Here is a 26,841-nt window from a genome sequence, read left to right as displayed (position 1 = left end):
TGGGAGGGCCAGGCAGAAACAAGAGGCCTTATAATAATCTAGATGACGTTGATCCACAACTGACTCACAGGCCAGGCAGAGGGCACAGAGAGCACAAATCCTGATTGTCCTCACACACACACACACACACACACACACACACACACTTCGCTGTATGCTTTTACAGGGCAACAAGATGCAATCATCCCCTGATAGATACATCTGTCTGTTCCATGAAGCATTTTAGTGTGAGAGGCTTTTTCCAAGGGCAGAGCGTGTGCAGTGGAGCATAACGTATTCCAGCCTGCCTGTCAGTCCAACCGGTAATGTCACAATACTGAACTTGCGGCACATTTATCTTCTTCTTCTGTTGTTGTTTCTAGGCACCTGGTCTAACAGTCCACAGGGATTTTACCCTGTGACAAACAATGTCAGTATACAGCAAGTTATTGCTCACGTATACCCTGGAATGCATAGAGTCCCCGCTATCCATCAAATCAAACTTTGTCACATGCGCCGAATACAACAAGTGTAGACCTTACCGTGAAATACTTACAAGTCCTTAACCAACAGTGCAGTTCAAGAAGAGTTAAGAAAATATTTACCAAATAAACTAAAGTAAAAAGTAATAAAAAGTAACACAATAAGAATAACAATAACGAGGCTATATACAGGGGGTACTGGTACTGAGTCAGTGTGTGGGGGGGTACAGGCTAGTTGAGGTAATCTGTACATGTAGGTAGGGGTGAAGTGACTATGCATAGATAATAAACAGCGAGTAGCAGCAGTGTACAAAACAAATTGGGGGGGGGTCAATGTAATAGTCCGGTGGCCATTTGATTCATTGTTCAGCAGTCTTATGGCTTGGTACCGCTTGCCGTGTGGTAGCAGAGAAAACAGTCTACGACTTGGGTGACTGAAGTCTCTGACAATTTTATGGGCTTCCTCTGACACCGCCTATTAAATACAGTTGAAGTCGGAAGTTTACATACACCTTAGTCAAATACATTTAAACTCAGTTTTTCACAATTCCTGACATTTAAATCCTAGTAAAAATTCCCTGTTTCAGGTCAGTTAGGATCACCAGTATTTTAAAGATTGTGAAATGTCAGAATAATAGTAGAGAGAATGATTTATTTCAGCTTTTATTTCTTTCATCACATTCCCAGTGTGTCAGAAGTTTACATACAAACAATTAGTATTTGGTAGCATTGCCTTTAAATTCTTTAACATGGGTCAAACGTTTCGGGTAGCCTTCCACAAGCTTCCCACAATAAGTTGGGTGAATTTTGGCCCATTCCTCCTGACAGAGCTGGTGTAACTGAGTCAGGTTTTCAGGCCTCCTTGCTCACACACGCTTTTTCAGTTCTGCCCACAAATTTTCTATGGGATTGAGGTCAGGGCTTTGTGATGGCCACTCTAACACCTTAACTTTCTTGTCCTTAATCAATTTTGCCACAACTTTGGAAGTACCCTTGGGGTCATTGTCCATTTGGAAGTCAGTTAAGAACAAATTCTGATTTTCAATGACGGCCTATGAACAGTGGGTTAACTGCCTGTTCAGGGGCAGAACGACAGATTTGTAACTTGTCAGCTCGGGGATTTGAACTTGCAACCTTTGCGACTAACCTATTTTTGTTTCATCAGACCAGAGGACTTTTCTCCAAAATGTTCAATCTTTGTCCCCATGTGCAATTGCAAACCATAGTCTGGCTTTTTTATGGCAGGTTAGGAGCAGTGGCTTCTTCCTTGCTGAGCGGCCTTTCAGGTTATGTCGATATAGGACTTGTTTTACTGTGGATATAGATACTTTTGTACCTGTTTCCTCCAGCATCTTCACAAGGTCCTTTGCTGTTGTTCTGGGATTGGATTTGCACTTTTCGCACCAAAGTACATTCATCTCTAGGATACAGAACGCGTCCCCTTCCTGAGCGGTATGACAGCTGCATGGTCCCATGGTGTTTATACTTGCATACTATTGCTTGTACAGATGAACGTGATACCTTCAGGCGTTTGGAAATTGCTCCCAAGGATGAACCAGACTTGTGGAGGTCTACAATTCTTTTCTGGGATCTTGGCTGATTTCTTTTGATTTTCCCATGATGTCAAGCAAAGAGGCACTGAGTTTGAAGGTAGGCCTTGAAATACATCCACAAATGAGGTCAATTAGCCTATCAGAAGCTTCTAAAGCCATGACATAATTTTCTGGAATTTTCCATGCTGTTTAAAGGCACAGTCAACTTAGTGTATGTAAACTTCTGACCCACAGGAATTGTGATTAAGTGAAATAATCTGTCTGTAAACAATTGTTGAAAAAATTACCTGTGTCATGCACAAAGTAGATGTCCTAACCGACTTGCCAAAACTATAGTTTGTTAACAATACATTTGTGGAGTGGTTGAAAAACGAGTTTTAATGACTCCAACCTAAGTGTATGTAAACTTCTGACTTCAACTGTAGGTCCTGGATGGCAGGAAGCTTGGCCTCAGTGATGTACTGAGCCGTACGCACTACCCTCTGTAGCACCTTGCGGTCAGATGCCGAGCAATTGCCATACTAGGCGGTGATGCAACCGGTCAGGATGCTCGTGATGGTGCAGCTGTAAAACCTTTTTAGGATCTGAGGACCCATGCCAAATCTTTTCAGTCTCCTGAGGGGGAAAAGGTGTTGTCGTGCCCTCTTCACAACTGTGTTTGTGTGTTTGGACCCTGATAGTTAATTGGTGACACCAAGGAACTTGAAACTCTTGACCCTCTCCACTACAGCCCCGTTGATGTCAATAGGGGCCAGTTCGGCCCGCCTTTTCCTGTAGTCCACGATCAGCTCCTTTGTCTTGCTCACATTGAGGGAGAGGTTGTTGTCCTGGCACCACAATGCCAGTTCTCTGACCACCTCCGTATAGGCTGTCTCATTGTTGTCAGACACATTCTCAGAATGTTCAGGTCAACAGAACTTTGACCTCTAGGGTACATATCAGATTGACCTGTATACATTGCTTAAAAAAGGAAAACCCTGATACGTTCTCAGCTTTGTAAGACAAGTGGTTCTGAAAGGTCATGAAATTACCTTTCAAATGATATATAAATTCAGCAAAAAAAGAAACGTTCTCTCACTGTCAGCTGCATTTATTTTCAGCACACTTAACATGTGTAAATATTTGTATGAACATAACAAGATTCAACAACTGAGACATAAACTGAACAAGTTCCACAGACATATGACTAAAAGAAATGGAATAATGTGTCCCTGAACAAAGGGAGGGTCAAAATCAAAAGTAACAGTCAGTATCTGGTGGGGCCACCAGCTGCATTAAGTACTTCAGTGCATCTCCTCCTCATGGACTGCACCAGATTTGCCAGTTCTTGCTGTGAGATGTTACCCCACTCTTCCACAAAGGCACCTGCAAGTTCCCGGAGATTTCTGGGGGGAAAGGCCCAAGCCCTCACCCTCCGATCCAACAGGTCCCAAATGTGCTAAATGGGATTGAGATCCGGGCTCTTCGCTGGCCATGGCATAAAAACTTACATTCCTGTCTTGCAGGAAATCACGCACAGGACGAGCAGTATGGCTGGTGGCATTGTCATGCTGGAGGGTCATGTCAGGATGAGCCTGCAGGAAGGGTACCGCATGAGGGAGGAGGATGTCTTCCCTGTAACGCACAGCATTGAGATTGCCTGCAATGACAACAAGCTCAGTCCGATGATGCTGTGACACACCGCCCCAGACCATGATGGACCTTCCACCTCCAAAAATTGATCCCGCTCCAGAGTACAGGACTCGGTGTAACGCTCATTCCTTCGACGATAAACGCGAATCCGACCATCACCCCTGGTAAGACAAAACCGCGACTCGTCAGTTTAGAGCACTTTTTGCCAGTCCTGTCTGGTCCAGCGACGGTGGATTTGTGCCCATAGGTGATGTTGTTACCTGTGATGTCTGGTGAGGACCTGCCTTACAACAGGCTTACAATCCCTCAGTCCAGCCTCTCTCAGCCTATTGTGTACAGTCTGGGCACTGGTGGAGGGATTGTGCGTTCCTGGTGGAACTCTGGCAGTTGTTGTTGCCATCCTGTACCTGTCCCGCAGGTGTGATGTTCGGATGTACTGATCCTGTGCAGGTGTTGTTACACGTGGTCTGCCACTGCGAGGACGATCAGCTGTCCGTCCTGTCTCCCTGTAGCGCTGTCTTAGGCGTCTCACAGTACGGACATTGCAATTTATTGCCCTGGCCACATCTGCAGTCCTCATGCCTCCTTGCAGCATGCCTAAGGCACGTTCACATAGATGAGCAGGGACCCTGGGCATCTTTCTTTTGGTGTTTTTCAGAGTCAGTAGAAAGGACTCTTTAGTGTCCTAAGTTTTCATACATGTGACCTTAATTGCCTACCGTCTGTAAGCTGTTAGTGTCTTAACGACCGTTCCACAGGTGCATGTTCATTCATTGTTTATGGTTCATTGAACAAGCATGGGAAACAGTGTTTAAACCCTTTACAATGAAGATCTGTGAAGCTATTTGGATTTTTACGAATTATCTTTGAAAGACAGAGTTTAGTTAAACCAACTTTATAAGCACCACCTACAACTATTGTTTCAAAATAGCACATATTGTGCAACTGACATGAAACTGTTGGAAGCTTAGCCGTTGATTCCCATGTAGTGGGACAGCTATGTTTTGGGATTGTAACTTCTGTGATAGAAGCATCAAACCCCACAGAAGCCTTTTTCCAATATGGCCGCCAACCAACTCAGTGGGGTCTTATTGGATCAATTTTGCATGACCATACCTGTATGAAATTGTAATATGCCCAGTATTATCTTAAAATGTTCATGGTGATGTAGAATACACAACCACATGAGCCAGGTGTGCCAGATATGTACGTTTTTCACAGAATTGTTGTAAGAATGTGTCCAAAAACTGTCTGAATCATTGTTTATGAAAATGTTTCCATCCTTAATTGTAATATTTCATCTTCAAACACTTAACATGGATATTTTTTGCCATGTTATCCTACAGATGTAGGATCTTAATTTTTGCCAGTTTGCTACAGCAGGAATATAATCCTGCAGTAACAGGAAATGTGAATTATTATGTGGATTATAATGAATGGCAAATTTTTTGTAGGGGTTGATATATTTTTCATTAGGGCTAATCAATTCTGACATCTTAAAGTGGAAATGACCATCTTTAGAAGCCTTTTTAAATCTCAAACACACCAGGTTCTCAGCAACAACAGAGTGATTAACTTAAGATCCTACATCTGTGTTAACGGTTTTCATTATGAGCACTATAAACCTGCTCTGTACATTCCATTACATTGTAGTATAATCCAATGTTGGGCCTGTTGAAGCCAATTATATTACTGCACATAAAGATGGAAACATTTTCATAAATCAGTTATTCAGACAGTTTTTGAACACATTCTTACAACAATACTGTGAATAATTGATATATATCTGGCACACCTGGCTCATGTGTATTCTACATCACCATGAACATTTTAAGATATTACTGGGCATACTACAATTATATTTCATACTGGTATGATCATGCAAAATTGATCCAATAAGATCCCACTGAGTTGGTTGGCAGCCATATTGGAAAAAGGCTTCTGTGGGGTTAGTGTGTGAATCCTGTGAATGCCCTGTATCTACAAATCTTTTTAAAACCCTGTTCTTGCAGTGTGTGTGCAATTTGACGCATCTATCACCGAAGTTACAATCCAAAAACATAGGTGTCCCACTACATGGGAATCAACGGCTAAGCTTCCAACAGTTTAATGACAGTTGCACAATATGTGCTATTTTGAAACAATAGTTGTAGGTGGTGCTTTCAAAGTTGGTTATAGTATACATATATTTGAAAGATAATTTCATGACCTTTCAGAACCACTTGTCTAACAAAGTTGAAACTGTATACGGGTTTCCTTTTGTATTTTTTTGCAATTTATACAAGTAATTCTGAAATGTACCCTAGAGGTCAAAAGGTCAAAGTTCTCTTGACCTGAACATTCCAAAAATGTGTTTGATGGATAGCTGTGAATGTAAGCTTTCCAGTGATATATGATTAAAGGGTATATGTGAGCAATAATTTGTTGTATACTGACATTGTTTGTCACAGTAGAAGTAATTCATTCTGCTTTACAGAACCGTGGCTCAAGCAGGACAACATGTATTTTACCTTTATTTAACTAGGCAAGTCAGTTAAGAACAAATTGTTATTTACAATGACGGCCTACCAGAAGGCAAAAGGCCTCCTGCGGGAACGGGGGCTGGGATTGAATTACAGGATATTGATTGATACACTGTTATTGATGTGAACATTGATGGATACACTGCTATTAGAGCAGACGGAGACTAAACAACATTACATAAATCAATAGGCGAGGGGCTATGTATCTTCGTAAATAATACTTGGGCCACGCATTGTAATGTGATTGAATAAATGTGCACCAGAGACTATGAGACTCTCATTGTATCATTCAGGCCATTCTATCTACCAAGTGAGTTTGGACAGATTACCATTATTCTGGTCTATGTACCTGGACCTAACAATAAGGAAGCTGCTGACAGGATTACAGACTGTTTCAATGCTGCGCTTTCAGTATCAGCTGACCAGACAGTATTTGTTCTTGTGGATTTTAATATGATCTCTCTCTCCGCGCACCTCCCCACTCTTGGCTTTCCCGATCAGCTGATCCAAACAGTACGTCACCTGTCCAACTCGCATCCTGGACCAGTGTTATGGCAACGGAGATGATGCATACACGGCAGTGTCCAGAGCACCCATCTGGAAATCAGATCATAACGTTACCCATCTCCTACCTGAGATACAAGCAGCAGGTGAAATGCGGAAAACCTGTAGAGAAATCCATTCAGGTATGGACAGAGGAGAGTAGGGAGGAGCTCAAGGACTGCTTTGACGTCACAGACTGGGAGGTGTACTTTGACTCGTGCAGGAATCCCCAAGAGTTGACAGACAGCATTACGTCATACATCCAGTTCTGTGAGTATACTGTCATTAACACAGAAACTGTCAAAGTATTTCCCAACAACAAGCCCTGGGTGTCTAAGGTCTTGAAAATGTGCCTCAATTAAAGGAAGTTTGCATTCCTGAAAGGAGATGCTGGTGCTGTAAAGGAGATGCTGGTGCTGTAAAGGAGATGCTGGTGCTGTAAAGGAGATGCTGGTGCTGTAAAGGAGCAAGAAAATGAATTCAGGTCAAAAATGTGGAAAGATAAAAAGGACTGGAAGGATAAAGTGGAGCAGAGGTTCTGTCCAGCCAATCCAAGACAAGCATGGGAAGGGCTTAATGCAATGAATGATGGGAAAAGAAAAGAGAACAATAAAATTGCACTGTTCATCCTTTGTAAACGACCTTAACTGTTTTTATGGAAGATTTGACACTGTCAATTTTAAAGACGAATGTAAACAAAAATGTGAGAACTTCCCCAAATCCTCTCCTGTCCAGATAACGAGGTGGCCTCATGCGTGTCACATATTAAGCCACACAAAGCGCCGAGCCCAGACGGACTACGGGGCAAAGTACTGAAGAACTGCGCCGACCAGCTCAAGGGAGTTCTCACACGACTGTTTCAACTCCTGCTGAGCACCCGTACAGTGCCAACCTCCTGCTGAGCACCCGCACAGTGCCAATCTCCTGCTGAGCACCCGCACAGTGCCAATCTCCTGCTGAGCACCCGCACAGTGCCAATCTCCTGCTGAGCACCCGCACAGTGCCAATCTCCTGCTGAGCACCCGTACAGTGCCAATCTCCTGCTGAGCACCCGTACAGTGCCAATCTCCTGCTGAGCACCCGTACAGTGCCAATCTCCTGCTGAGCACCCGCACAGTGCCAATCTCCTGCTGAGCACCCGCACAGTGCCAACCTCCTGCTGAGCACCCGCACAGTGCCAATCTCCTGCTGAGCACCCGTACAGTGCCAATCTCCTGCTGAGCACCCGTACAGTGCCAATCTCCTGCTGAGCACCCGTACAGTGCCAATCTCCTGCTGAGCACCCGTACAGTGCCAATCTCCTGCTGAGCACCCGTACAGTGCCAATCTCCTGCTGAGCACCCGCACAGTGCCAATCTCCTGCTGAGCACCCGTACAGTGCCAATCTCCTGCTGAGCACCCGTACAGTGCCAATCTCCTGCTGAGCACCTGTACAGTGCCAATCTCCTGCTGAGCACCCGTACAGTGCCAACCTCCTGCTGAGCACCTGTACAGTGCCAATCTCCTGCTGAGCACCTGTACAGTGCCAATCTCCTGCTGAGCACCTGTACAGTGCCAATCTCCTGCTGAGCACCCGTACAGTGCCAACTTCCTGCTGAGCACCTGTACAGTGCCAATCTCCTGGAAGGTGTTGACCATCGTACCGGTGCCTAAGAAGTCAAAGGGCAAATCACCATTGACTTTCGACCTGTGGCCCTCACGCCCCTTTTGGCCAAATGCATGGAAAGGGTTGTCAGTAAGCACCTTACCCTGTCCATAGCAGATCAACTGGACCCGTTAGTTTGCCTATCAGGCACAGAGGGGACAGAGGATGCTACCCTGACCTTGGTGAACATGGTGGCTAGTCCCCTTCAACATGCTAAATCATATCACCACAGAGAAGGACTGAGGATGCTACCCTGACCTTGGTGAACATGGTGGCTAGTCCCCTTCAACATGCTAAATCATATCACCACAGAGAAGGACTGAGGATGCTACCCTGACCTTGGTGAACATGGTGGCTAGTCCCCTTCAACATGCTAAATCATATCACCACAGAGAAGGACTGAGGATGCTACCCTGACCTTGGTGAACATGGTGGCTAGTCCCCTTCAACATGCTAAATCATATCACCACAGAGAAGGACTGAGGATGCTACCCTGACCTTGGTGAACATGGTGGCTAGTCCCCTTCAACATGCTAAATCATATCACCACAGAGAAGGACTGAGGATGCTACCCTGACCTTGGTGAACATGGTGGCTAGTCCCCTTCAACATGCTAAATCATATCATCACATTTTATTTATTTTACTTTAGTTCATCTTTCAATACAATGCAAATACACATACTGCTGAAACGACTACTGGACCTGAACGTTAACGGAGGCCTGGCAGGTTGGATCAAGGACTTTTTATTAACTGACCGCCCACAGAGGGTCCTCATGAATGGGGCCCTCTCTGATGAACTGACCCTGAACACAGAGGGTCCTCATGAATGGGGCCCTCTCTGATGAACTGACCCTGAACACAGAGGGTCCTCATGAATGGGGCCCTCTCTGATGAACTGGCCCTGAACACAGGGGCACCCCAGGGGTGTGTCCTTTCACTGTTGATGTTCTCTATCTACATTAACGAGATGAAGATCCAAGGAAACAATGTGAGCCTTTTCAAGTACGCTGATGACATGGCTGTGGTGGGAGTCTTTTTTTAAAGATTCTACGTCAGATGGGGACAGCTATTTTAAACAACCTTCAATGAATGGTGCCGGTCAAGTGGCCTCCACATCAATGTGGAAAAGACAAAGGATCTGATCATCAATGGCAACAACTTGCCAAGGTCCCAATCACTCTCTCTGAACGACCAACCAGTGGAGGTGGTTGAGTGTTTTAAATACCTAGGGACACAAAATGATAACAAGCTGAGTTTTACAGAGAACGCAGACTGTATTTTTTTTTAAGCAAGCCAGTGGCTGTTTTTAATGAGGAAATTGAAGGGGTTTGGGGTCAGCCAGGATGTTCTGGAGAGGGTGTACAGCAGCTTGGTGGAGAGCATCCTCTTGTTCAATATGACCGTCTGGTAATCTGAGCGTGAGGAGCAAAAGCAAACTGACCAGAATAGTAAACATAGTCAGTAAAGTAATTGGTCGACCGCAGGCACGTTTGAACAGTCTGTTCCACAAGGCAGCCAAAAAGAAGGCCCTGGCTGTCGTTGGCGACCCCTCGCACCCTCTACACCCTCAGTTGGAGAGGCTTCCCTCTGGCCGGCGCTTCAAAATGCCCAAGGCCAAGAAGAACGTTTTCAAACATTCATTTGTTCCTTGTGCTGTTGGACTGCTAAATGCAAAGTCAATTGTATCAGTATTTGTACTTATCTATCCAGTGCAGTTGGGACAGCGGCCAGTTGTGAGTGAATGTATTGATGTCCTCTATGTTGATAGTGTATGCAGTATGATGGACTGACTGGTTTAAATGTGATGTGAGTATGTGATCATTTTCATTTAAGCTGATGCCAAAGAAAAATGTCCATCCTGGATGGACAATAAAGTTTTATTTTATTCTACAGGGTAAAATCCCTATGGGTAAAATGGATGTGATGGAGGGGTGAAATAGAGTAATAACACAGAGGAACCTCCCATTGCTGCACTGATATCCCACATTTTCCAACTCCGAGGACATAAACTTTCAAGAAAATCACTATGAGACATCGTCACCCAAGTGAGCCTGAATTTCAGGGTCTGGCCCTTGGACTTTAATGGGTATTAGTGGAATGGGAGACAGAGACACAGGGTGACCAGTGTAACTTTCTGGTCTGGGCATCTAGTGCCTGATCGTGTGACTGAATGACTTGTGTTGTTCTTTTTATAATTTACAGTGAGACAATGACAAGGAAATGACTCAAAGAAATAAGATGCAGGACCTCTGGGCCGACCACTTCCTATGTACAGACTTGACAAGCAGAGGCTGTAGATGCATCAATCAGTGTTGTTCAGAGCCAGAGGGGAAGTTCAGACATGGGCACCGCCAACCTCGTCCTTCCCTTCATTTCTGAGGGGTGTGTCTCCATCGGTTTCCCTAAACAACAAAGTCCTGTTGATTAGCAAGGTTCCTATCAGGGTTCCTCTGTCTGGGCATCTTTGGTTGAGGAGGACACAGTTACTCACACATGGGACCTAATATGAGCACTGCCATCATGAGGCTGGGCCAAGTCACAAGCCCCCTGTCTAATGCATCTCTTTCTCCATCCCTGTCCTTCCTCTGTGCCCCTCTCCATTCATCCCTCTATCCTCCCTCCCTTCCATCCCTCTCCCACCACCATCCTTCCCTCCTAGTTTCTCCCTCTGCCTCTCTCCTCCTCCCTCTGTTCCCTTCCCGCCGTGTCTGTCACTGACATCCCTCTATCTTTGCATCACCCGTGACACTTCCTGCTACTAGGACAGAGAGAGGGCTCAGTTAACACAATCACCACATCAGAGCCTCTCAGCTGGGAGTACACACACACACACACACACACACACACACACACACACACACACACACACACACACACACACACACACACACACAGGAGTATGGAGCCTCCATAGAAGTCCTCTAAGGGTGGACATCTCCTCCAGTCTCCTTTTCACCCCATTTAACATCTGATTTATTTAACAAAAGGCACATCTCAATAGGTGGTCCCGGTATGACATAACATGGCACAAGTGGGGGGTGGTGGGAGGGGGTCTTTCCCCTTCTGTTCTCTACTGCTCCTCTATTGTTCCTCAAGCTAGGGGGGAGGCTGATGACATCACATCTGACCATCAGACCAACTCCTTGAAGTAAAAAAAAAAATACACTATCTTGCTCCACACATACGTTTTGACCCTTCAGTTTGTGTCTTTTACCTTATTTATACTATCGCTGGAGGACGTCTTTAACAGTGAATTATCAATAACATGATCCTCCTCTGGTAAAGTCACCTGACATCATATCACCGCTAGCGACCATGGAAAGCTATGATGTCACCCTAGCCTGGCTTGTAGCTGCTGGTCAGTTGTCAACCACAGGGTCAACCACAGGGTCAACCACAGCAGAGAGGAAAAGGCAAAGCGAGACGGCTGACTCCGCTCCGTGTGAAAATAAAGCGTGAAGCAGAGGAAGCTGAATTTTTTTTGTTCACATGCGTATCTGCCCACTCTTATTCGGCTAGAATGTTCCCAACTTTACAAACTTTTACTTCCATTGTTATAGCGAAGACTCCAGGTATCTTGTCAGTATATACTGTAGACCATATTTGACCACAGTCCATCCTGGACTCAGACACGAACTGAGCTCATTGATAGAGGGCAGGATCCTTCTTCATTGGATGCTCTGAATTGTTATTGTTTTATAAACAGATTATCTAAGTTGATAACAACTATTTAAACGTTGTTGATGATCAGATATTGGAATTTAAATCTGTGCTGGTGAGGGCTTCTTTTGGAAGACAACTTCTATGAGGGTGTGTTTATGGCCTCCCAACTGCCCACTGCACTGATGATAGGAAACTCTGTCACCACCGATAAACCCACTATAATTGAGAATTTCAATAAGCATTTTTCTACGGCTGGCCATGCTTTCCACCTGGCTACCCCTACTGCAGTCAACAGCACTGCCCCCCACAGCTACTCGCCCAAGCCTTCCCCATTTCTCCTTCTCCCAAATCCATTCAGCTGATGTTCTGAAAGAGCTGCAAAATCTGGACCCCTACAAATCAGCCGGGCTAGACAATCTGGACCCTTTCTTTCTAAAATTATCTGCCGAAATTATTGCAACCCCTATTACTAGCCTCTTCAATCTCTCTTTCGTGTCGTCGGAGATTCCCATAGATTGGAAAGCAGCTGCTGTCATCCCCCTCTTCAAAGGAGGGGACAATCTTGACCCAAATTGCTATAGACATATATACATCCTACCCTGCCTTTCTAAGGTCTTCGAAAGCCAAGTCAACAAACAGATTACCGACCATTTCGAATCCCACCGCACCTTCTCCGCTATGCAATCTGGTTTCAGAGCTGGTCATGGGTGCACCTCAGCCACGCTCAAGGTCCTAAACGATATCGTAACCGCCATCGATAAGAAACAATACTGTGCTGCCGTATTCATTGACCTGGCCAAAGCTTTCGACTCTGTCAATCACCACATCCTCATCGGCAGACTCAATAGCCTTGGTTTCTCTAATGATTGCATCGCCTGGTTCACCAACTACTTCTCTGATAGAGTTCAGTGTGTCAAATCGGAGGGCCTGTTGTCCGGACCTCTGGCAGTCTCTATGGGGGTGCGACAGGGTTCAATTCTTAGGCCAACTCTTTTCTCTGTATACATCAATGATGTCGCTCTTGCTGCTGGTGAGTCTCTGATCCACCTCTACGCAGACGACACCATTCTGTATACTTCTGGCCCTTCTTTGGACACTGTGTTAACAACCCTCCAGACGAGCTTCAATGCCATACAACTCTCCTTCCGTGGCCTCCAACTGCTCCTAAATACAAGTAAAACTAAATGCATGCTCTTCAACCGATCGCTACCTGCACCTGTCCGCCTGTCCTGCATCACTACTCTGGACGGTTCTGACTTAGAATATGTGGACAACTACAAATACCTAGGTGTCTGGTTAGACTGTAAACTCTCCTTCCAGACTCACATCAAACATCTCCAATCCAAAGTTAAATCAAGAATTGGCTTCCTATTTCGCAACAAAGCATCCTTCACTCATGCTGCCAAACATACCCTCGTAAAACTGACCATCCTACCGATCCTCGACTTTGGCGATGTCATTTACAAAATAGCCTCCAATACCCTACTCAACAAACTGGATGCAGTCTATCACAGTGCCATCCGTTTTGTCACCAAAGCCCCATATACTACCCACCACTGCGACCTGTACGCTCTCGTTGGCTGGCCTTCGCTTCATAATCATTGCCAAACCCACTGGCTCCAGGTCATCTACAAGACCCTGCTAGGTAAAGTCCCCCCTTATCTCCGCTCACTGGTCACCATAGCAGCACCCACCTGTAGCACACGCTCCAGCAGGTATATCTCTCTGGTCACCCCCAAAGCCAATTCCTCCTTTGGCCGTCTCTCTTTCCAGTTCTCTGCTGCCAATGACTGGAACGAACTACAAAAATCTCTGAAACTGGAAACACTTTTCTCACTCACTAGCTTTAAGCACCAGCTGTCAGAGCAGCTCACAGATCACTGCACCTGTACATAGCCCATCTATAATTTAGCCCAAACAACTACCTCTTCCCCTACTGTATTTATTTATTTTATTTTGCTCCTTTGCACCCCATTATCTCTATTTCTACTTTGCACTTTCTTCTACTACAAATCTACCATTCCAGTGTTTTACTTGCTATATTGTATTTACTTTGCCACCATGGACTTTTTTTGCCTTTACCTCCCTTATCTCACCTCATTTGCTCACATTGTATATAGACTTATTTTTCTACTGTATTATTGACTGTATGTTTGTTTTACTCCATATGTAACTCTGTTGTTGTATGTTGTCGAACTGCTTTGCTTTATCTTGGCCAGGTCGCAATTGTAAATGAGAACTTGTTCTCAACTTGCCTACCTGGTTAAATAAAGGTGTAATAAAAAATAAAATAATTAAAATGGCATATTCAGGTTACTCATAATTCCATTATGAAATGAAGATAAAGTGAGCATAATGGTACAGGTTAGGCACAGGTTTGGCATGTGAACGCACATGTGTGATGCGCTGTGTGGGCCTGAATTGAGATCCCTCGGCGCGTGGAATGTGCTCTGTTGTCAGGAGTAGGTGCTGGCGGGCGTCACAGGTTGTTCACTCAATGTGTAGCCTACATTCTTTGGAGAATTCATTGCAGAAAAAATGCAGTGCGTAACAGTTAAAATCAAAACGATACCACGAGTGGCACCTGTTGTTGCCTACAGTATATATCCAAACGAACTGAGACCAAAAGGCTGACATCATTTCAGTTTCATAACACCATTAAAGACTAACCATGACGCCCTGCAAGTTCCTCTCCTCGAAAATGAGAAACAGTTCTTATAAGTCCTCAATAAGATTGTCATCCACACAGAAAAATGGCCAGTGTTGATTTTTCAGTGTAACATTTCTAGTGTTGATTCAGGAGTTAAATTCACTCTGCAAGAGTGTAAATTAACCCCCAGTTTTGGTGTTAAAAACCTCTGTTTTACTTTGGAGAGTAAAACAGTCCCATCAAAACCATGCCCATCCTTATCATATTTCCCAGCATTCTCTATTGTAGAAAAAAAAAGATTGTTTTTAATATCTGTTTTTGCATGTACATTGATTGATTGATTAATCTTATGCTACACAAGGATAAATATAATACATTTTTTGCACCCGTTACTGAAATTGTTGTTCCAGTTCAATTGGTTTAGGTAATCTTCTTATAAACTTTCCTAACCCTGACAGTCATTCTGAATGCTGGTGAACAAAAATGTCAACTGTTGGATATCCTAACTCTGAATTCCAAAAGAAATTATACATCACTTTGCAAGCCATCTTAATGTGACTTGCAGGCCTGATGTGGCCTGTAAACCAGGAGTTTCTTAACACCACTGTGTTAAGATTAAACTTGGCCATCAAAGTAAGGCCTAATGGTATAAATATCGTCATAGAGCATTCACCTAGGTACTTACTTGGTGAAGGCCACAGGTCTTTTAAATTAAAGAAAACATGTCTCCGTAAATAACAAATAGAGTCATGGGTGGTAACCACAATTCACTCAAAAAGAAAAGACACCCTGGGAAATATGCAAATTAGGCTTTGAACCATACAGTGTTATAAAAAAATAGATATAAAGATAACACTACAGGTGTTCACTTCATACACTGAGAAAGTGTAAAAGGGTCAGCCCTAAGCAAGTGAGTCCAGTTTACTCTAAATAATGTTTTACACTGTAGGTATTGCGTATTAATCTATAGTAGGGCTATGCAAACACCAGTGGTGGAAAAAGTACTCAATTGTCATGCTTGAGTAAAAGTAAAGATACCTTAATAGAAAATGACTCAAGTAAAAGTCACCCAGCAAAATACTAATTGAGTAAAAGTCTAAAAGTTTTTGGTATTAAATATACTTAAGTGTCAAAAGCAAATGGAATTGCTCAAATGGACTTAAGTATCAAAAGTAAAAATATAAACCATTTCAAATTCCTTATATTAAGCATTTTTAAATCGCCGGATAGCCAGAGGCACACTCCAACACTCAGACATTATTTACAAATGAAGTAGGTGTTTTGTGAGTCCTTCAGATCAGAGGCAGTAGGGATGACCAGAGATGTTCTCTTGATAAGTGTGTGAATTGGACCATTTTCCTGTCAAAATGTAACAAGTATTTTGGGTGTCAGGAAAAATGTATGGAGTAAAAAGTATATTATTTTCTTTAGGAATGTAGTTTAGTAAAAGTTGACAAAAATATATATAGTAAAGTACAGATATCCAAAAAACAACTTAAGTAGTACTTTAAAGTATTTTTACACCACTGGCAAACACCACAGTTAAGTTAATTTGAACACTTTAAAAGTTGAATGGGGAACACCACAACAGAGTTAAATCTTTAACAATCTCCAAAGTGTTATATTATCACCAGTTCAGTGGGACTCACATGTTCACTGAAAATACACTTTCAGAGTTAAATGTACACAACTGATTTTGCTGTGCAGTGTGAGGGATTAATATTGTAACGACCCTGGGTTTATAAGCGCGGAAATCGACTCTGCCGCTTGAGCATGCTTTTGCGGCACAGTCGATAGCGCCGGACTTCGGGCTAGAAGGTCGAGGGTTCGAGACCTGCTCCCTGCTGTTTCATTACAATATGTCTGAGACCCAAATTGAGACAGTCTCTGAACAGTATTGGCATTTGTCTGGTGCTTGTTCATGTTCGCACGCTAATGTAATCACAACACACTGTAGCCTATCCTACTTGTATTCATTATTGACCCTCCTTTATCCGGCGGATCCATGTCTACTGTCTGTTCCCGACACTTTAAGTGGATGAATACACATTATGAACAGAGCAATGGAAGGCTCCAGTACTGTTAGCCCAGTGGTTCCCAACCAGGAGTAATATAACCCCTGGGGGTACTTGGCCAATCCACAGGGGGTACTTGACAAGACTCATGTGACCATAGGCCTACTGGTAAAATGCACATGAGGGGATACTTCAGGGGTACTCCAGGCAGAACTAAATTCAGTTGGTGTACAGTAACCAAAATAGGTGGGGAATTACTGCATTAGCCGATGGCTTTTTAATTTGAAGCCTGGCTATTTGATTTTATGCGAGTGAACTAAGGCAAACAAATGGCTCAGGTAAAAGCAGGTGATTGTGTATAACAGGTCTGTTAACCTAAATCGGTCAGATAGATTTTGCCAGTGTTATCATTACATGTAGCCTCAACCATCACTTCAAGTAACTCATCTATCTTACCTTGATGATACTGCTCCTGCGTGGGGCTGCCCTCACTGCCTCCAAGACGATGGTATCGTTGTCCTGGCCGGGGAGGATGACTCCGCTCCGCCTTCCCGTCCTGGACGCTCTCGGCGGGATGATCTCCGGAGCTCCATCGTCGCACAGTCCGTCTCCATAGCGCTCTTGCTCCGACATCTTCTCAGCAGTTACAGGCTAAAGGAAATCACTAAATTCGACGTATTGCCTCGGAGTGATTTTGCGTTGGTCTTTGGTTGTTTATGGGTGCCATTTATTTACATATAAGTGCACGGGTAGGCTGTGGAGGGGTCTGCATGCTCCTTTCCAAAAATATGAACCACGGAACTGGACTCCAGCGCACATCTGGCGAGGGCTGTTAGACCATTAGAGCCGATCCGGTCCGGCAGTTGGGTAGGCCTAGGTAATTACTTCAATTTCTTTAATCACGCCAAAAGTCCATCACATCCAGTCTCATGTTCGCTCTCCAGTCTCCACAAAGTCGACCTGACTTGTATACTGTCAGGGCTGGAATCAGAGGATTGGGGAACACCCACCACAGACACTCGAAAATCTGCCCTGTTGTGAAATCAAAACACCACTGACACGCACCGACTTGAATGCAAATTGGTTTTAAAAAAGGGTTTACCCGAAAACACTATTCCCGGGGGACGTGTTTTTCACGCAACAAGTCCCAACCTCACAGATTGGCAGCAGTCCTGCATGCTACCAACGATGCTACCTCACACTCAATGATAGATTAACATTGGGAAGAAGAAACTTCGCATACAAATCCTTAAAACAACACACGTAATTTTGGTGTCGGCTTCCAGGGTAGCCTAACCTTCCTGCTCAAAGAAGCCAACTCAATCTACCTTACCATCCAACAGTTACCAAAGTGCAAGGCAGTCAACTTTACGCTGTGATATATGTTGTTATGGGGAGAACAAGATTTATCTCCCATAGGTCCGTACATTGATTAAGCTCTCAAAAGTACGCTGAGCTGCTAAACACTTTAGTCGAGTCTGCAACAGATTTTGACGAGAAGGACGAACACAACTGACAGCTGCGCCGCCTCTAGTCCTCCCACCTCTCTCTGGCGTTGCCCCTCCCACTGATTCTAGAAATCAGAACTGACGCGCCAAGCAACCAATACACATGGGTATTTGGCACTCGTAGGTCCAAAACGCACGCAGTTGACAAAACAAAGCTGGATGGGTGGAGTCAGATGTCGCTGGCTCTGGAATGCCTCATTTTGGAAGCGTACCACATGTTCTCGTCGCCAGGAGAGGGCTAGAGTCAGCGGACCCCAAGGAAAGGCAGGAGGGACTCACTAGAGAGGGACACATCCAGGGCTGGCGCCAGAACAATCAGTTGCATGGGCATTTGATTTCCATTCCAATGGGGCAAAGGTTTTTTCCTGCCCCCCTGGACACTAAGGGTCCCGACCCCCCCCCAAAAAAGGAACTCAGTCAGGTCTTAACTAACTATTGAGAGTTATAATAGTAGGATACAGCAGGTGCAATTTGGAAATGTGGTTGTGCATCAGCAGTTTTTCTCTTGTTATGTCAGTCACTGACAGTCACTTAATCAGCCATTTCAGCTAACTATCTTTAGATTGGTAGTTAGTCTAGACAGCTATCTAAACTTGTAACAATCATGGACAAATACCAACCAGGCACACAGGGCACGTGCCCAAGGGCCATGACCTCCAGGTGGCCCCCATTGATTTGTTAGTCATTCTCACTCAGATATCATATTAACATGGCATAAGTCAATGGTGGCCCCCTAGACTTGCAGGAAATTAACTTTAAAACTGAAAAGGGCCCCAAAAAGGCTAGAACAGGGCCTGAGCTGACCATAGGCAGCAGGTGAGTTTCAAGTTTGGGTAAGCTCACAATTTATCCTAGCATTTCTACCGATCTGAGTGCCAGTTATCATTATTTTCATAGCCAATGCGCATTGTCATGGAACAGTTTCATTTTAATAATAACGTTTTTATTTCTTAAAATCAATGTCACCTGCTTAATCATAAAAAAAGCTGAATAAAAATAATAAAAATCTAAACATTTAAATTCAACTAATGGAGAACACCCGCCTCTGCCATATGGACACATTGATACACTGTGATCCATTGGCGGCTAAAGAAATGAGAGCATAGAACTCGGAGATAGCTTATAGGCCAATGCAGCAGTAGGCCTATAACTTCCATCTCAACTAAGTAAAATATATAAGCCTAAAGCCAACCATTTAAAAATAGAAAATACAAGACAAAACTGCACATTGTAGAGTGGCCTTTTATTGTCCCCAGCCCAAGGTGCACCTGTGTAATGATCATGCTGTTTAATCAGCTTCTTGATATGCCACATCTGTCAGGTGGATGGATTATCTTGGCAAAGGACAAAATGCTCACTAACAGGGATGTAAACAAATGTGTGCATAAACATTTGAGAGAAATAACCTTGTTGTGAGTATGGAACATTTCTGGGATCTTTTATTTCAGCTGATGAATCAGAAACAAACACTACATGTTGCGTTTATATCTTTGTTCAGTATATATAGGCTACAGTCATTTGTAGTCTTTGTATTTTAAATGGAGAGTTATGATTGAACTGAGCACCTTCGTAGATTGAAGAAGTATACGCCTATCAACTGGTCTCTCCTATTGACTTGAGCAAAAGTTCATGTGTCCCTTTCGTTGAGGCGGAATAGTTTGCAGGTAGGTGTGAGTTTGTTAAAAGATCACTTGCCTCTCATTCTTTATTGCAGGTGTTCGCAACAACTGAAATTGTCTAGCCAGGAGATGAGATGTGGCACGTGGGCGCACTATGGCATGTATGAAAGGTCGTTCGGGTAATTAGCGCTCGAGTCCACCCCTTGCACCTCGCTGCTGATATCCATGCTTCATAAACACTGCAAGTGAACGAGACCATTCTTGGAAAATAAACGTTCTTGTTGTGGTTGGCTTTTTGACTGAAATCCATTCATTGGAGTAAAAATATGGACTATTTTCCATAGGTCTGTCATCTCTCCTTACGGGTCAAACCAATATACACAAGATATTGCACATGTTTTTTGGTGTGAAAAACCAAATAGCACTTAAATTAATATATATTCTTATCATATGTTATCTTAATCCCATTCCTTTTACATTGTCTATATTACAGGTCCCTAAGGCACCGATGACACCATGAAGTTAGAGAGATTGAATTGCTTCAGAGGGCACTGAGAGAAGTCCAACTGACATTCAACTCTCTGTATAGCCTAGCCATGGTGAAACTGGTGCCTTCATGTTATGTGTCATGCTGGTGTTAAAGAAGAGAGAGAGATGAGTATTCTGGAGGCTCAGTGCTGTGTGTGTGTGTGTGTGTGTGTGTGTGTGTGTGTGTGTGTGTGTGTGTGTGTGTGTGTGTGTGTGTATATTAGTGGTGTGCGTGTGTATATTAGTGGTGTGCGTGTGTGTGTGGATGGCCAGCCTGGGCCTGTGAATTGGTCTGCTGTCTCCCTCCTCAGGCCTTGAAAAAGACTTGTTGGTGCCAAGCAGGGGCACAACTTTGGTTTTAGAGGTGGGGGGCATCATTATTATTATAAAAAAATGTATCCAGTCGGATAAACACTCCAAACAGCCTACCTGCCCTCTCGGAGGCGTCCGCATGGTCCTAAAGCACACCATTGGAATGTGATACAAAACGAGGCAATGATAAAACTGGGGGGGGAACAAAAATACAATTTCAGAATGTGGGGGGACATGTCCCCTGTCCCCAATGAAAGTTGCGCCCCTGGTGCCAAGGAACAGTTCACCCTGAACACACTCAGCCCCTTGACTGACGACACACACACACATTTTTACATTTTAGTCATTTAGCAGACGCTCTTATCCAGAGCGACTTACAGTAGTGAATGCATACATTTCATTTCATACATTTTTTTCTGTGCTGGCCCCCCATGGGAATCGAACCCACAACCCTGGCGTTGCAAACACCATGCTCTACCAACTGAGCTACACACACACACACACACACACACACACACACACACACACACACACACACACACACACACACACACACACACACACACACACACACACACACACACACACACACACACACACACACACACACACACGCACACACACCACTAATATACACACACACCACTAATATGCACACACGCACACACACACACCACTAATATACACACACACCACTAATATGCACACACGCACACACACCACTAATATACATGCACACACACACCACTACTATACACATACACACACACACACACACCACTAATATACACACACACACACCACTAATATATATACACACACACACACACACACACACACACCACTAATATACACACACACACACACTACTAATATACATACACACCCACACACACACACACACACACACACCACTTAAATACGCACACACACACACCGGTAATATACACACACACACACCACTAATATACACTTACATGTGGCTCACTCCAACACAGATGTGCACACTGTTCTAGACAGACATAAACACTTAATAACTGAAACACATAGGCCTGGATTTGAATAGATACAGTCACATACTGTATACACACTCATTTATTCATACTCTTAACTTCTCTGTAGTAGACTATGGCTGCATCCCAAATGATACCCTGTTATCTATGTAGTACACTTCTTTTGGACTGGGCCAAGGCCCTTTGTTCTAATCACAAAATTCTGTTAGAGACACATTTTGGAAACGTTTATTTCACATTCTCGTTTGCCATTAGTAATTTTGGAGGACTGAGAACGCTCAACGGAAAGTTTTGGCAAAGACAGCCAACAAAAAAATATTCTCTTCTGGGTGGCCAGTCCTGGTGTTTTCCATCACTGTCACTGCTAGGGCAAATTCCTGTGTTGGATATTCAATATCCACGTGCCAATTCAAATGGCTTTGTACAAACATGTTAAACAAATATTATATTTCAGTACTGTATATTTATAAATGCTGAACAACACGTACACACACTTTTTGTATCTTGATAACTTCTGAATATTAGTTATTGAGATGATTGTGAATGTTTTATTGGATTTAAAAAAAATATTTTTTAACTCAAAGCCATTTGGTATAGTCACCACATAAAAGGAAAACAAACAAACAAATATGATTGTGTGCTTTGTGTATATTTGAAAGCTCCTCAGTGGCGCTTTGATGATATGTGAGTAATCTATGGATGGAGTAAAGAGTGAGATGCAAACCTATTGATAGACAGATCCTACCGGGATTTAAGAGGATCAGCAGTTTCAAGGATTGTTACTGTAAACCCAGATTATTCAGATTATCCAGGTTATTAATCACAATTGAAAGAGTTTCGTTCTGCTACCTGATTCTATTTAGGCATTAGCAGGATATACAGGATATATCTTTCAATGTCAGGAGGACAGTGAAAAAAAGAGAAAATTCACAGCTCTAAAAATGGACCTCTCCTTCACCCCTATTGCATTTCTCTGTGTGTGCGTGCGTGCCCACACTCGTGTGTGTGTATGTGCTAGTGTACATCGGTGCATGTGTGTGTGTATGTGCGTGAGACAGGGCAGGTGTGTGAGTGAGTGTGTGTCTCTGTGTGCATGGCTGTACTGCAGTGTCTTGGGGAGTTTCTAGCTGTACAGCAGGTGTTGAGATGTGTAAGGTCATTGGGTCCATAGCAAGCAGAGGCTATAACTGATGACTGCTGTTTCTCTACTTCCTGCCTTATATCTCTATCATCTTGTTATAGTATATTTCTCCCATAGCTCTTTCCATCCTCCTCCTCCTACTCTCTTACTGTAATAGGGAGTGGAGGAAAGCAGCAGATGCGATGTCCCTCTGTTATTCCACATCCCTCTGTTATTCACTCCATCTCCCTCTCGTCTCTTTCTCTCTCTATCTCTCTGACCCATTCTGTGCTGGGGCATGAAGACCGGTAGACTCACACCTGCTCTCCAAACCACTCACTATACTCTAATGCAGTCTGCATGTAGTACAGAATGTGTTTCTCCCACCAAAACCTGTTTTTTCACCCATTCATTCTTAACCACAGATATACATTATTTTTAGGCCTAATGTGGCCTATATTCTCACTTCACTATTCCACGTTTGTCGGGGGGGGTCCTTAACCCCATCCCAAACCTTAACCCTATCACTACAAGTGAAGTGAAAGTAGGGAAGGGTCAAGGTTTGGGATAGGGTTAAGGTTTGGGATGGGGTTAAGGTTAAGGATGGGGTTAAGGTTTGGGATGGGGTTATGCTTTGGGATGGGGTTATGCTTTGGGGTGGGGTTAAGGTTTGGGATGGTGTTAAGGTTTGGGATAGGGTTAAGGTTTAGGATGGGGTTAAGGTTTGGGATGGGGTTAAGGTTTGGGATGGGGTTAAGGTTTGGGATAGGGTTAAGGTTTGGGATAGGGTTAAGGTTTGGGATAGGGTTAAGGTTTGGGATGGGGTTAAGGTTTGGGATGGGGTTAAGGTTTGGGATAGGGTTAAGGTTTGGGATGGGGTTGGAGTGCATAGCACTGGGATCCTGACATTTTTATTGATAGAATCACATAGAAGTTTAATTTGGAACATGGACTTGTGATCAACCACCCCCCCCATTCTTGATACACGCGGGAAACAGTTAAGCGTGAAAAACCCAGCAGTTCTTGACACAAACCGGTGCGCCTGGCACCTACTACCATACCCTGTTCAAAGGCACTTCAATCTTTTGTCTTGCCCATTCACCCTCTGAATGGCATATATACACAATCCATGTGTCAATTGTCTCAAGGCTTAAAAATACTTATTTAACCTGTCTCCTACCGTTCATCTACACTGATTGAAGTGGATTAGTTAAATCAATAAGGTATCATAGCTTTCCCCTGGATTCACCTGGTTAGTCTATGTCATGGAAAGAGCAAGTGTTCTTAATGTTTTGTCCACTCAGTGTAAGTCAATCGCATTCATGACTACTTCCTCAAGCTGTGAGATATAACATTGTCGGACACTAGGTGGAAACATAATCCAACTAATCAAACCAGTAACCCATGTTTCCCTTGAATGACAACAACATGGTTTCCCTCTGTCACACTTACACGTGCCCACACACCGACACACTTGCATGTCCTTCTGTCACACTCAAACACCAACACACACAAACACCATATTAACACACAGACACAACATTACAAATCAAATCAAATTGTATTTGTCACATGCTTCGTAGACAGCAGGTTCAGACTAATTCCTACACGCACGCACACACACAATCAAACACCATATTAAAACACAGACTCAACATTATAAATCAAATACATTTTTATTTGTTAAATGCGTACTTACGGGTATTTTTCCAACAATGCAAAGTTAAAGATACAAAAATAAAAATAATAATAGAAATAGTTACATGAGGAATAAATACACAGTGAATAACGAATAACAATAACGAGCAAAATCAACATGGCTACATACAGGGAGTACCAGTACTGAGTCGATGTTCAGGGGTACGAGGTAATAACATGGCTACATACAGGGAGTACCAGTACTGAGTCGATGAGCAGGGGTACGAGGTAATAACATGGCTATATACAGGGAGTACCAGTACTGAGTTGATGAGCAGGGGTACGAGGTAATAACATGACTATATACAGGAAGTACCAGTACTGAGTCGATGAGCAGGGGTACGAGGTAATAACATGGCTATATACAGGGAGTACCAGTACTGAGTCGATGAGCAGGGGTACGAGGTAATAACATGACCATATACAGGGAGTACCAGTACTGAGTCAATGTTCAGGGGTACGAGGTAATAACATGGCTATATACAGGGAGTACCAGTACTGAGTCGATGTGCAGGGGTACGAGGTAATAACATGGCTATATACAGGGAGTACCAGTACTGAGTCGATGAGCAGGGGTACGAGGTAATAACATGGCTACATACAGGGAGTATCAGTACTGAGTCGATGTGCAGGGGTACGAGGTAATAACATGGCTATATACAGGGAGTACCAGTACTGAGTCGATGAACAGGGGTACGAGGTAATAACATGGCTATATACAGGGAGTACCAGTACTGAGTCGATGTGCAGGGATACGAGGTAATAACATGGTTATATACAGGGAGTACCAGTACTGAGTCGATGAACAGGGGTACGAGGTAATAACATGGCTATATACAGGGAGTACCAGTACTGAGTCAATGAACAGGGGTACGAGGTAATAACATGACTATATACAGGGAGTACCAGTACTGAGTCAATGTTCAGGGATACGAGGTAATAACATGGCTATATACAGGGAGTACCAGTACTGAGTCAATGTTCAGGGGTACGAGGTAATAACATGGCTATATACAGGGAGTACCAGTACTGAGTCGATGAGCAGGGGTACGAGGTAATAACATGGCTATATACAGGGAGTACCAGTACTGAGTCAATGTTCAGGGATACGAGGTAATAACATGGCTATATACAGGGAGTACCAGTACTGAGTCGATGAGCAGGGGTACGAGGTAATAACATGGCTATATACAGGGAGTACCAGTACTGAGTCGATGAGCAGGGGTTCGAAGTAATAACATGGCTATATACAGGGAGTACCAGTACTGAGTCGATATAGGTAGGGGTAGGGGTAAAGTGACTAGACAACAGGATAGATAATAGACAGTAGCAGCAGTATACTGTAGGTAGGGTTAGTGACTAGACAACAGGATAGATAATAGACAGTAACAGCAGTATACTGTAGGTAGGGTTAGTGACTAGACAACAGGATAGATAATAGACAGTAGCAGCAGTATACTGTAGGTAGGGGTAAAGTGACTAGGTAACAGGATAGATAATAGACAGTAGCAGCAGTATACTGTAGGTAGGGGTAAAGTGACTAGACAACAGGATAGATAATAGACAGTAGCAGCAGTATACTGTAGGTAGGGGTAAAGTGACTAGGCAACAGGATAGATAATAGACAGTAACAGCAGTATACTGTAGGTAGGGGTAAAGTGACTAGGCAACAGGATAGATAATAGACAGTAACAGCAGTATACTGTAGGTAGGGGTAAAGTGACTAGGTAACAGGATAGATAATAGACAGTAACAGCAGTACACTGTAGGTAGGGTTAGTGACTAGACAACAGGATAGATAATAGACAGTAACAGCAGTATACTGTAGGTAGGGGTAAAGTGACTAGGTAACAGGATAGATAATAGACAGTAACAGCAGTATACTGTAGGTAGGGGTAAAGTGACTAGACAACAGGATAGATAATAGACAGTAACAGCAGTATACTGTAGGTAGGGGTAAAGTGAGTAGACAACAGGATAGATAATAGACAGTAACAGCAGTATACTGTATTTAGGGGTAAAGTGACTAGACAACAGGATAGATAATAGACAGTAGCAGCAGTATACTGTAGGTAGGGGTAAAGTGACTAGGTAACAGGATAGATAATAGACAGTAACAGCAGTATACTGTAGGTAGGGGTAAAGTGACTAGACAACAGGATAGATAATAGACAGTAACAGCAGTATACTGTAGGTAGGGGTAAAGTGACTAGACAACAGGATAGATAATAGACAGTAACAGCAGTATACTGTAGGTAGGGGTAAAGTGACTAGACAACAGGATAGATAATAGACAGTAACAGCAGTATACTGTAGGTAGGGTTAGTGAATAGACAACAGGATAGATAATAGACAGT

General features: G+C 43.6%; 1 protein-coding gene across 1 annotated transcript in view; it reads right to left on the bottom strand.

Annotated features, from left to right (window-relative positions):
- Nucleotides 1-18,218, bottom strand: part of LOC106582372 (inactive phospholipase C-like protein 1) — a 130,568-nt gene extending 112,350 nt beyond the window's left edge. The window contains 1 exon segment of the mRNA XM_014165430.2: nucleotides 17,143-18,218. Within this exon segment, the coding sequence (XP_014020905.2) occupies nucleotides 17,143-17,319 (177 nt within the window). The 5' untranslated portion in view covers nucleotides 17,320-18,218.
- Between the last annotated feature and the right edge of the window lie 8,623 nt (nucleotides 18,219-26,841).

The sequence above is a fragment of the Salmo salar genome, chromosome ssa21 (genome assembly GCF_905237065.1).
Source record: "Salmo salar chromosome ssa21, Ssal_v3.1, whole genome shotgun sequence".
NCBI classification, from domain to species: Eukaryota; Metazoa; Chordata; class Actinopteri; order Salmoniformes; family Salmonidae; genus Salmo; species Salmo salar.
The sequence above is the reverse complement of the archived record's forward strand: the minus strand, read 5'-3'. Positions and strand labels throughout refer to the sequence as shown.